The 14,391-nt window shown below is 42.3% G+C and overlaps 1 protein-coding gene across 14 annotated transcripts in view; it reads right to left on the bottom strand.

Annotated features, from left to right (window-relative positions):
• Positions 1–14,391, bottom strand: part of LOC124139544 (disks large homolog 2-like) — a 362,823-nt gene that overhangs the window by 282,848 nt on the left and 65,584 nt on the right. The window contains exon 1 of one of the 14 annotated variants that reach the window (XM_048391391.1): positions 8,261–8,303. The exons of the other annotated variants lie outside the window; for them this stretch is intronic. Coding sequence (XP_048247348.1) covers positions 8,261–8,288 — 28 coding nt within the window. The 5' untranslated portion in view covers positions 8,289–8,303. Of the gene's footprint in view, positions 1–8,260; positions 8,304–14,391 lie in introns of those variants that run through there. 14 annotated transcript variants of the gene reach the window in all.

Below are 14,391 nucleotides of genomic sequence, written 5' to 3'. Positions count from 1 at the left end.
ACACACAAATCGAAGGGCGAGGGTGTAAGGGCTGATCCAGCTACTGGTGCATTTCAATTGCCAATTCCCCCATGACCCGATATTGATTGCAGTGAAATCTGCAACAGTTAACATTGACTGGTAGAACAGCGAAAGTTTCAACCGACAACGTAAATGGAAAGTATGCAATTATCAATAACTCGAAATGCATTGTACCATATATCATTTTTTACAAATCCTGTTTTGAAGTGATGTGTGTATCAATTCAGAGTACAGTAAACTACGGTGATAATGAACTCGAAGGGACCACTAATTTTAGTTTGTTATAACCGTAGTTTGTTGTGAGTATATATACAGCATATATACAGCATATGTCCGGAGGAAAAAAACACTTATATTGGTCAGTTCATTATAAGCGTGCTCGTCATAGGCATACGTTACTGTATATCTAATTATGCTGAAAGTAAAATCATATGTTCCTGAAACTGCAGAAAACATGAAAATTGTGGCCAGGTAAAAAGTAATAATTCATAAACCATTACCAAAATAATGTTTTGTAGGTAAAAAAATATGATTGTCTCCATCTTACACAGTAAATACTTGCATGTCTTGACGTTCTGACTGGACAATCATAAACAGAACATTATCTGACCTCACTGACAATACCTATGCTTGTGACAGCCTTGTAGTATATCCGACCTCAATGACAATACCAATGCTTGTGACAGCCTTGCAGTATATCTGACCTCAATGACAATACCTATGCTTGTGACAGCCTTGTAGTATATCTGACCTCAATGATAATACCTACGCTTGTGACACAGTCAGGTGGTATATCTGACCTCAATGACAATACCTACGCTTGTGACACAGTCAGGTAGTATATCTGACTTCAATGACAATACCAATGCTTGTGACACAGTCAGGTAGTATATCTGACCTCAATGACAATACCAATGCTTGTGACAGTCAGGTAGTATATCTGACCTCAATGACAATACCTATGCTTGTGACAGTCAGGTAGTATATTTGACCTCAATGACAATACCAATGCTTGTGACAGCCTTGTAGTATATCTGACCTCAATGATAATACCTACGCTTGTGACACAGTCAGGTGGTATATCTGACCTCAATGACAATACCAATGCTTGTGACACAGTCAGGTGGTATATCTGACCTCATTGACAATACCTATGCTTGTGACACAGTCAGGTAGTATATCCGAACTCAATGACAATACCTACGCTTGTGACACAGTCAGGTAGTATATCTGACCTCAATGACAATACCAATGCTTGTGACACAGCCAGGTAGTATATTTGACCTCAATGACAATACCAATGCTTGTGACAGCCTTGTTGTATATTTGACCTCAATGACAATACCAATGCTTGTGACAGCCTTGTAGTATATCGGACCTCAATGACAATACCTATGCTTGTGACACAGTCAGGTAGTATATCCGACCTCAATGACAATACCTATGCTTGTGACAGCCTTGTAGTATATCTGACCTCAATGACAATACCTACGCTTGTGACACAGTCAGGTAGTATATTTGACATCAATGACAATACCAATGCTTGTGACAGCCTTGTAGTATATCCGACCTCAATGACAATACCTACGCTTGTGACAGCCTTGTAGTATATCCGACCTCAATGACAATACCTACGCTTGTGACAGCCTTGTAGTATATCTGACCTCAATGACAATTCCAATGCTTGTGACAGTCAGCTAGTATATCTGACCTCAATGACAATACCTATGCTTGTGACAGCCTTGTAGTATATCTGACCTCAATGACAATACCAATGCTTGTGACAGCCTTGTAGTATAGCCGACCTCATTGACAATACCTATGCTTGTGACACAGTCAGGTAGTATATCCGAACTCAATGACAATACCTATGCTTGTGACACAGTCAGGTAGTATATCCGACCTCAATGACAATACCTATGCTTGTGACAGCCTTGTAGTATATCTGACCTCAATGACAATACCTATGCTTGTGACACAGTCAGGTAGTATATCCGACCTCAATGACAATACCAATGCTTGTGTCAGCCTTGTAGTATATTTGACCTCAATGACAATACCTATGCTTGTGACACAGTCAGGTAGTATATCCGACCTCAATGACAATACCTATGCTTGTGACAGCCTTGTAGTATATCTGACCTCAATGACAATACCTATGCTTGTGACACAGTCAGGTGGTATATCTGACCTCAATGACAATACCTATGCTTGTGACAGCCTTGTAGTATATCTGACCTCAATGACAATACCTATGCTTGTGACACAGTCAGGTAGTATATTTGACATCAATGACAATACCTATGCTTGTGACAGCCTTGTAGTATATCTGTCCACAATGACAATACCTACGCTTGTGACAGCCTTGTAGTATATCCGACCTCAATGACAATACCTATGCTTGTGACAGCCTTGTAGTATATCTGACCTATATGACAATACCTATGCTTGTGACAGCCTTGTAGTATATTTGACCTCAATGACAATACCAATGGCTGTGACACAGTCAGGTAGTATATTTGACCTTAATGACAATACCTATGCTTGTGACAGCCTTGTAGTATATCCGACCTCAATGACAATACCTACACTTGTGACAGCCTTGTAGTATATTCCACCTCAATGATAATACCTACGCTTGTGACACAGTCAGGTGGTATATCAGACCTCAATGACAATACCAATGCTTGTGATAGCCTTGTAGTATATCTGACCTCAATGACAATACCTACACTTGTGACAGCCTTGTAGTATATCCCACCTCAATGATAATACCTACACTTGTGACAGCCTTGTAGTATATCCGACCTCAATGACAATACCAATGCTTGTGACAGCCTTGTAGTATATCCGACCTCAATGACAATACCTACGCTTGTGACACAGTCAGGTAGTATATCTGTCCACAATGACAATACCAATGCTTGTGACAGCCTTGTAGTATATCCGACCTCAATGACAATACCTACGCTTGTGACACAGTCAGGTAGTATATCCGACCTCAATGACAATACCTATGCTTGTGACACAGTCAGGTCGTAAACCCGACCTCAATGACAATACCTATGCTTGTGACAGCCTTGTCGTATATCTGACCTCAATGACAATACCTATGCTTGAGACACAGTCAGGTAGTATATCTGTCCACAATGACAATACCAATGCTTGTGACAGCCTTGTAGTATATCTGACCTCAATGACAATACCAATGCTTGTGACAGCCTTGTAGTATAGCCGACCTCATTGACAATACCTATGCTTGTGACACAGTCAGGTAGTATATCCGAACTCAATGACAATACCTATGCTTGTGACACAGTCAGGTAGTATATCCGACCTCAATGACAATACCTTTGCTTGTGACAGCCTTGTAGTATATCTGACCTCAATGACAATACCTACGCTTGTGACACAGTCAGGTAGTATATTTGACATCAATGACAATACCAATGCTTGTGACAGCCTTGTAGTATATCCGACCTGAATGACAATACCTACGCTTGTGACAGCCTTGTAGTATATCCGACCTCAATGACAATACCTACGCTTGTGACAGCCTTGTAGTATATCTGACCTCAATGACAATTCCAATGCTTGTGACAGTCAGCTAGTATATCTGACCTCAATGACAATACCTATGCTTGTGACAGCCTTGTAGTATATCTGACCTCAATGACAATACCTATGCTTGTGACACAGTCAGGTAGTATATTTGACATCAATGACAATACCTATGCTTGTGACAGCCTTGTAGTATATCTGTCCACAATGACAATACCTACGCTTGTGACAGCCTTGTAGTATATCCGACCTCAATGACAATACCTATGCTTGTGACAGCCTTGTAGTATATCTGACCTATATGACAATACCTATGCTTGTGACACAGTCAGGTAGTATATCCGACCTCAATGACAATACCAATGCTTGTGACACAGTCAGGTAGTATATTTGACCTTAATGACAATACCTATGCTTGTGACAGCCTTGTAGTATATTCCAACTCAATGATAATACCTACGCTTGTGACACAGTCAGGTGGTATATCAGACCTCAATGACAATACCAATGCTTGTAATAGCCTTGTAGTATATCTGACCTCAATGACAATACCTACACTTGTGACAGCCTTGTAGTATATCCCACCTCAATGATAATACCTACACTTGTGACAGCCTTGTAGTATATCCGACCTCAATGACAATACCAATGCTTGTGACAGCCTTGTAGTATATCCGACCTCAATGACAATACCTACGCTTGTGACACAGTCAGGTAGTATATCTGTCCACAATGACAATACCAATGCTTGTGACAGCCTTGTAGTATATCCGACCTCAATGACAATACCTACGCTTGTGACACAGTCAGGTAGTATATCCGACCTCAATGACAATACCTATGCTTGTGACACAGTCAGGTCGTAAACCCGACCTCAATGACAATACCTATGCTTGTGACAGCCTTGTCGTATATCTGACCTCAATGACAATACCTATGCTTGTGACACAGTCAGGTAGTATATCTGTCCACAATGACAATACCAATGCTTGTGACAGCCTTGTAGTATATCCGACCTCAATGACAATACCTACGCTTGTGACACAGTCAGGTAGTATATCCGACCTCAATGACAATACCTATGCTTGTGACACAGTCAGGTCGTAAACCCGACCTCAATGACAATACCTATGCTTGTGACAGCCTTGTCGTATATCTGACCTCAATGACAATACCTATGCTTGTGACACAGTCAGGTAGTATATCTGACCTCAATGACAATACCAATGCTTGTGACAGCCTTGTAGTACATCTGACCACAATGACAATACCAATGCTTGTGACACAGTCAGGTAGTATATTTGACCACAATGACAATACCTACGCTTGTGACACAGTCAGGTAGTATATTTGACCTTAATGACAATACCTATGCTTGTGACAGCCTTGTAGTATATTCCAACTCAATGATAATACCTACGCTTGTGACACAGTCAGGTGGTATATCCGACCTCAATGACAATACCAATGCTTGTGACAGCCTTGTAGTATATCCGACCTCAATGACAATACCTACGCTTGTGACACAGTCAGGTAGTATATCTGTCCACAATGACAATACCAATGCTTGTGACAGCCTTGTAGTATATCCGACCTCAATGACAATACCTACGCTTGTGACACAGTCAGGTAGTATATCCGACCTCAATGACAATACCTATGCTTGTGACACAGTCAGGTCGTAAACCCGACCTCAATGACAATACCTATGCTTGTGACAGCCTTGTCGTATATCTGACCTCAATGACAATACCTATGCTTGAGACACAGTCAGGTAGTATATCTGTCCACAATGACAATACCAATGCTTGTGACAGCCTTGTAGTATATCTGACCTCAATGACAATACCAATGCTTGTGACAGCCTTGTAGTATAGCCGACCTCATTGACAATACCTATGCTTGTGACACAGTCAGGTAGTATATCCGAACTCAATGACAATACCTATGCTTGTGACACAGTCAGGTAGTATATCCGACCTCAATGACAATACCTTTGCTTGTGACAGCCTTGTAGTATATCTGACCTCAATGACAATACCTACGCTTGTGACACAGTCAGGTAGTATATTTGACATCAATGACAATACCAATGCTTGTGACAGCCTTGTAGTATATCCGACCTGAATGACAATACCTACGCTTGTGACAGCCTTGTAGTATATCCGACCTCAATGACAATACCTACGCTTGTGACAGCCTTGTAGTATATCTGACCTCAATGACAATTCCAATGCTTGTGACAGTCAGCTAGTATATCTGACCTCAATGACAATACCTATGCTTGTGACAGCCTTGTAGTATATCTGACCTCAATGACAATACCTATGCTTGTGACACAGTCAGGTAGTATATTTGACATCAATGACAATACCTATGCTTGTGACAGCCTTGTAGTATATCTGTCCACAATGACAATACCTACGCTTGTGACAGCCTTGTAGTATATCCGACCTCAATGACAATACCTATGCTTGTGACAGCCTTGTAGTATATCTGACCTATATGACAATACCTATGCTTGTGACACAGTCAGGTAGTATATCCGACCTCAATGACAATACCAATGCTTGTGACACAGTCAGGTAGTATATTTGACCTTAATGACAATACCTATGCTTGTGACAGCCTTGTAGTATATTCCAACTCAATGATAATACCTACGCTTGTGACACAGTCAGGTGGTATATCAGACCTCAATGACAATACCAATGCTTGTAATAGCCTTGTAGTATATCTGACCTCAATGACAATACCTACACTTGTGACAGCCTTGTAGTATATCCCACCTCAATGATAATACCTACACTTGTGACAGCCTTGTAGTATATCCGACCTCAATGACAATACCAATGCTTGTGACAGCCTTGTAGTATATCCGACCTCAATGACAATACCTACGCTTGTGACACAGTCAGGTAGTATATCTGTCCACAATGACAATACCAATGCTTGTGACAGCCTTGTAGTATATCCGACCTCAATGACAATACCTACGCTTGTGACACAGTCAGGTAGTATATCCGACCTCAATGACAATACCTATGCTTGTGACACAGTCAGGTCGTAAACCCGACCTCAATGACAATACCTATGCTTGTGACAGCCTTGTCGTATATCTGACCTCAATGACAATACCTATGCTTGTGACACAGTCAGGTAGTATATCTGTCCACAATGACAATACCAATGCTTGTGACAGCCTTGTAGTATATCCGACCTCAATGACAATACCTACGCTTGTGACACAGTCAGGTAGTATATCCGACCTCAATGACAATACCTATGCTTGTGACACAGTCAGGTCGTAAACCCGACCTCAATGACAATACCTATGCTTGTGACAGCCTTGTCGTATATCTGACCTCAATGACAATACCTATGCTTGTGACACAGTCAGGTAGTATATCTGACCTCAATGACAATACCAATGCTTGTGACAGCCTTGTAGTACATCTGACCACAATGACAATACCAATGCTTGTGACACAGTCAGGTAGTATATTTGACCACAATGACAATACCTACGCTTGTGACACAGTCAGGTAGTATATTTGACCTTAATGACAATACCTATGCTTGTGACAGCCTTGTAGTATATTCCAACTCAATGATAATACCTACGCTTGTGACACAGTCAGGTGGTATATCAGACCTCAATGACAATACCAATGCTTGTAATAGCCTTGTAGTATATCTGACCTCAATGACAATACCTACACTTGTGACAGCCTTGTAGTATATCTGACCTCAATGATAATACCTACACTTGTGACAGCCTTGTAGTATATCCGACCTCAATGACAATACCAATGCTTGTGACAGCCTTGTAGTATATCCGACCTCAATGACAATACCTACGCTTGTGACACAGTCAGGTAGTATATCTGTCCACAATGACAATACCAATGCTTGTGACAGCCTTGTAGTATATCCGACCTCAATGACAATACCTACGCTTGTGACACAGTCAGGTAGTATATCCGACCTCAATGACAATACCTATGCTTGTGACACAGTCAGGTCGTAAACCCGACCTCAATGACAATACCTATGCTTGTGACAGCCTTGTCGTATATCTGACCTCAATGACAATACCTATGCTTGTGACACAGTCAGGTAGTATATCTGTCCACAATGACAATACCAATGCTTGTGACAGCCTTGTAGTATATCCGACCTCAATGACAATACCTACGCTTGTGACACAGTCAGGTAGTATATCCGACCTCAATGACAATACCTATGCTTGTGACACAGTCAGGTCGTAAACCCGACCTCAATGACAATACCTATGCTTGTGACAGCCTTGTCGTATATCTGACCTCAATGACAATACCTATGCTTGTGACACAGTCAGGTAGTATATCTGACCTCAATGACAATACCAATGCTTGTGACAGCCTTGTAGTACATCTGACCACAATGACAATACCAATGCTTGTGACACAGTCAGGTAGTATATTTGACCACAATGACAATACCTACGCTTGTGACACAGTCAGGTAGTATATCCGACCTCAATGACAATACCAATGCTTGTGACAGCCTTGTAGTATATCTGACCACAATGACAATACCTACGCTTGTGACACAGCCCAGAATACCCACAACCTTTAGGAGAAATGACAGTTTTGAATGCTGGCACAAACCGATTACCTTCCTGTTAGACTTATACCTGCACTTAGAGCGTCGATTTGAAACATCGAAGTCCGCCGCCAGTCAAGTGGCCAAAGGTCCCCGTCGCCGTAGTGCCCCCTTGTCACATGGAGTGGACGTAGTTGCAAGCCTCAGCCCCACCATGTGGACTCCGTCCTCAATACTGTTGTTAGTGAGTATTGATTTTCGCTTTGGTTTATCTCCACGATCATCTCTCAACTATCTTCATACATTACTCATGGCGACAGTCCGATTTCCAAAAACGACAACCAGATTTGCTACCTCAGCGTAATCAATCAGCTGGGAAGACGGCAATTCACTCTGTCAGAAGCACACAGAAGCTCATGACTGCAGAACTACAGCTTTGAACCAAATCCCACTGCAGTGAATGCAGCAGGCAATTCTGCACTGGAGCAAATATGGCAGATGTTGACTACACGATGGCCTTACGGAACAATGGAGCCTCGTTACCTGCAGGGAATGTTCTTCCTCTTCGTCCCGGGCTTTACAGTTTGTGCACGATGGATGGCTGGGAAATTTTCCACAGATGATGCTTAATGATTCATCGAAGGATATTCACTCAAATTACCATCGTCTAATCGTGGACACTCCTGATAGAAAATTAGGTATTTTTTCACTCACTTTTGATTATATTTCATACCCGTTTGTTTCATCCTCATCTCTAAATGACTTCTCGTTGTATGCTCAGTTTTCAGGCAACATTTAGCAATTATTTATTGTTCCAAAATTATCCAATCTTATTGTAAACACTGTAAACACTGTAACACATTTATTTCGAAGTTGCAATTCTAAGCAACAAGATGAAATTCGATTTTGAAAAAAAAGAAAGTTAAAAAAAGAAAAGGAAAAATGATATTCCCAGGATTTCAATTCCTACCCCAAAAATAAAAGAACCTGTTTTGTTCAGTCATGAAGGAAAACAAAGACCATTTTCTTAATATATTAAATCAAGCATAAGATCTACAATTCTGAAGCAAGATAGATATGCAAAAGATCTTTTTTTCTTATTTCTTTCTCAACCATATTAACCCAGTTTAAGTAAAAGAGCCACATGAGTATTCTAGCAAGACGACTCTAGCCATAAGATCAAATTTCAATCAATATCAGGCAACAAGAGACCTCCTCCAAAGCATTGTCTATGTCCCTGCTTAGTTTATCATCAACTCAAAACAAATGTAGCACATGAGATTAAGCACTGCCTCCCACCATCTATCGTTGTTAATAATTGTTTGTTTCTTTGTTGTTTAACGCCGCATTCAGCAATATTCCAGCTATATGATGGCTATCTTTAAATAATCAAGTCTGGAACAGACAATCCAGTGATTGACATCATGCGCATTGATCCACACAATTGGGATCGATGACATGCATCAACCAAGTCAGCGAGCCTGATCACACGATCCGTTTGTCGCCTCTTACGACAAGCACAGTCGCCTTTTACGTTAAGTATAGGTTGCTGAAGACCTGTTCTACCCTGGATCTTCACGGGACTGATATCAGCTGATATGGAGCCCACAGAGGAAATATCACACTGGAAGTCCACCAACATTATTTGAAGTGTGGCTGCCCTATTTCTGACTACAGCGAGGTGGTGTTAAATCCTCCAAGATCTGTCCCTAGAGGTGGTGGCTGGGTTCTTGGGCTGCGTTTACTCATATTCCAGCAACACTATGACAGAGGATGCAGTGAACTCTCGTCATGATGTTGTGCGAGCGTATGAACAAAGTACAAAGTCAGTTGATCAAAGTTTCATCAATGTTTAGTTGGTTTGTTTGTTGTTTAACACCCCACTCAGCATTATTCCAGCTATATCATGGCAGCCTGGAAATAACAGAATCTGGTCCAGACAATCTAGTGATTGAGACTGCGGGCAATGATCCACACTGTCCCCGTATGATGACAGGCAATCAACCAAGTTACCGAGTCTGACCACCCGATCTATTTGGTAGCATCTTACAAACAGCACAATTTGGTGACGGCCTATTTCAACACAGAATGTGGGTCATTGGTGTGAACAGGGTGTGAACACAGGCTGTGCTGTAGCCTCTTGACATTGCTATGAGTGAGTGAGTGAGTGAGTTATGTTTTACGCCGCTTTTAGCAATATTCCAGCAATATCACGGCGGGGGACACCAAAAAATGGGCTTCACATATTGTACCCATGTTGGGATTCGAACCCGGGGCTTCGGCATGACGAGCGAACGCTTTAACCACTAGGCTACCCGACCGCCCCGACATTGCTTTGAAACAGTTACTGCACCAATGATTATTAGGATGTCTAGTTGTCATGATTATCACTGACGATAAATATGACAAATTGGTACCCAAAATATCGAAACAGTGAGTAATAATAAATATAATCTCCAGCTGCTAAGGAAAATGTCGCTGATGATAAGCCTTATTTCCAAACTGTACAAGCACAGCAAGTCCAAACCAAAGGCTTCATCAAACACGTAAACACTTTGACCACAGGCCCTACTGAAAAACAAGAAACTGCCATCGGTATTACCAGAAAACTGCTTTGAAAACTCCAAGCACTAACTGCAACCCGAGGTGCACCACGAAATGCACCCCGAAGTGCACCACAAAGAGCAGCACTAACTGCAAGCTGTGCCGGCAATCATAGAATGAGGTGGCTCCAATGACACAGCACTGCTGGAGTGAGCACCTGTAGACTGATCAACTCCAGTCTCAGACAGGTACAGACAAACCGCTAGACAGAACCCTCAACGTAAGATGCAAATCAACAGATACCTCCGTTCTACCACAACTCAAACTCTTTGATAGACTTTATTGCAGGACTTTCTCAATCAATATTATAAAGTGTAATTCCAAAGATCCCTTCACATATGTGCCTAGCTGAGTGCTAGTTTGAAGTCCGCACCAAATTAAAGAAAAACGGATGAGATGATGTAGAGTACAGGAAATCAATGTTCTCTCGTTCAATTGCATGTTCTTGAAAACGGAAAACGTTTTCTTCAGGAAGTAATATGGTGAAACTTTACGACACTGTGCAAAGGTCTAGAGACCTAAAAACCTTGTTTACAGTCCCATGAGCCAGAAGGGAGGCAATATTCTTGATACGTGAATCGAAAATATAAACTCAAGACTCGAAGTTTCAAAGCAAATACTTTTAGAGGTAATCAAAAACAGCATTTGGTTAAAGCTGCAGTCAGTGATGATCAAGTCTGGACCAAATAAACCAATTACAGAAAGCATGCCTTCAGGGTACAATGACACACAATAATTACCATCTCATCCCACCGGGCACCCATTCACTGCTGGGCGAACAGAGGCACATTTCAGACAAAGTCACCTGTCGAAGGAGACACCACATGTGCTACATGTGCTACATGTGCTACATGTGCTTCAGTGTGGGGCAGGACCGAAGCCCGAGAAACTCTCGGGAGCCAAACATGGTTGCCCATCCAAGGACACTCTGTAATGAACAATGCTTAACTCCGCCTGGTCTGTGACCTGTGCCTGTACACAGGAGTGAGTGAGGTTTTACGCCGCTTTTAGCAATATTCCAGCAATATGACGGCGGGCAACACCAGAAATGGGCTTCACACATTGTACCCATGTCGGGAATCGAACCGGGGTCTTCGGCATGAGTGAGTGAGTGAGTTTGGTTTTACGCCACTTTTAGCAATATTCCAGCAATATCACGGCGGGGGACACCATAAATGGGCTTCACACATTGTACCCATGTCGGGAATCCAACCCGGGTCTTCGGCGTGATGAGCGAACGCTTTAACCACTAGGCTACCCGACCGCCCCCTGTACACAGGACCAGTTGCCACCAGCTGCCACACAGTCATCAAGCCACAGAGCGGACTACCCAATTCACGTGAAGTGACATCAATTGACACTATCAACAAGCAAAGATTACAGGGACCTCTTCTAACCCAGATTATCCATGGGGCAGTTTTGGTGTAAATTTAATGTAAGTTCAAAATACTGGGTGCAGGGTTCACTTAAGGAATTTCTGACATGGGCCCTTATGTGACAAAAAAACATATTCCAGAGGTACGCCCATACAGCACAATGTTAAAATGATCATTTGAAAATGTGGGCCTCTTTTCAAATTTAGGGACTAAAAGCACAAGGCCCCACCCTAGAATTATCCCTGTTAGCGTCCTGCAAGCTTTTCTGATCGACAACCTTTGTATGTATCGATTGAGTCGACTTTCAGCCCCAGGATCTCGACAAGTGCACAGGAAGAGTGTGCATGTGCAACAGTATACAATTAATTACCGTATTCAACGTAATAAGCGCCCTGCTCTAATAAGCGCCCACAGCGATATTTGCTAATATATTGGCTAGTGAACAATCCCAATTGGCATCCTTCCAATTGATCAATGTACACAAGACTTAAATTTATTTGTGTATAATACGCACTCATATGTTATATGCACCCTTAATGAAGTTCCCCGTACAATTAGAATGAGAAACCAGCCAAGAAGGTAACCACTGTACCACACAGGGTTAGAGCTTAAAGTTGATCTATGTTAGAGTCGAACTTGGAGCACCCATCAGTTCAGTCCACAAGGGAAGGTTGGTTTGTTGTTTAACGCCGCACTCGGCAATATTTCAGCTATATGATGGTGGTCTGTAACTAATCGAGTCTGGACCAGACAATCTAATGATTGACATCATGAGCATCGATCCAAGCAATTGGGATTGATGACATGCATCAACCAAGTCAGCAAGCCTGACCACCCAATCGCCTCTTAGTCACCTTTTACAGCAAGCATGAGTTGCTGAAGACCTATTCTACCCCGGATCTTCACGGGTCTGTTGTAAAGAAGTGGAATTAATATCACCTTGTTATGTTTCATCAGTGTAAATAAACATAATGAAGTTCACTCAATACCTGCTTGTCCAAAACAAATATTGAGTGTGTCAGTCGGGTTAAAAACCGCTTTAAACTGTATTTGATTTACATCACAGCATGTCAGCTTGACGTAGGAGGAAATCCCAAAGTAACATTGGTCATAAAATATTTACCTCAGGTATGGTGCTGACAAAGCTAGAAAAATAACCAAAGAGAATCTAGGATTGAAACCCCATTCATAGGTTTCTGGTACGTCAAAGGGATGCAACTCTGCACTGCAATGGGAGGATCTTTAGATGACTGAGTCAGGTGTGCCACCAATGTATAAAAAAAAGGAGAAAAAAGATGAAATACATTAATGAATACTGGGTCTTAATTACCACCAGAATACAAACAAACAATACGAATAGTACACAAACAACCTCTGCCCAGCACAGTGGCTGGCAAAACTCAGCCTTGCAGCTAGAGGGCTTAGAAAAAGAAAGGGAAAAAATTACTTAATTCAGAAATCAATACCAATCAGACAAGATCATCTGTTCGGCAACTGACAACATTGAACTTTTTGCGATCAGACTGATTACATAATACCCTGAGGCTGATGATGCAGATAGCGTCCTCGCGGCAGTTCAGGACAGGTGGTTTATGGAGCTGACCGCTGTTGTAGATTGTGTTCAGACAAAGGCTGCATCATGTTGTCTACGCAGGAGCTGATCCATCACAGGGTGCAGCTTCCTGTTTGTAAAGGGGAGTGGGGAGGGGAGTGGTTGGTTGGTTGGTTTGTTGTTTAACGCCGCACTCAGCAATATTCCAGCTATATGATGGCGGTCTGTAAATAATCCAGTCTGGACCAGACAATCCAGTGATTAATATCACGAGCATCGATCCACGCAATTGGGATCAATGACATGCATCAACCAGGTCAGCGAGCCTAACCACCTGATACCATAAGTCACCTTTTACGGCAAGCATGGGTTGCTGAAGACCTATTCTACCCCGGAATCTTCACGGGTCGGGGAGGGGAGTGAGTGAGTGATAGAGAGAGAGACAGAAGGACTGTGTGAGTGAGTGAGTGAGACAGGGAGGACTGTCTGGGTGAGTGACCTCGAGTCCACACACCATGACCTTGTGTCCACACACCATGACCTTGTGTCTACACACCATGACCTTGTGTCTACACACCATCACCTTGTGTCCAAACACCATGACCTTGAGTCCACACACCATGACAAGGTCTGGGATTCGATCCCCGGCCCCGTCATACCAAAAGACGAAGATGGTACTTGTTGTTACCA

The sequence above is a fragment of the Haliotis rufescens genome, unplaced genomic scaffold, assembly GCF_023055435.1.
Source record: "Haliotis rufescens isolate VD_foot unplaced genomic scaffold, xgHalRufe1.0.p SCAF_9, whole genome shotgun sequence".
Taxonomy (NCBI): domain Eukaryota; kingdom Metazoa; phylum Mollusca; class Gastropoda; order Lepetellida; family Haliotidae; genus Haliotis; species Haliotis rufescens.
This window is presented reverse-complemented; position numbering and strand designations above follow the sequence as displayed.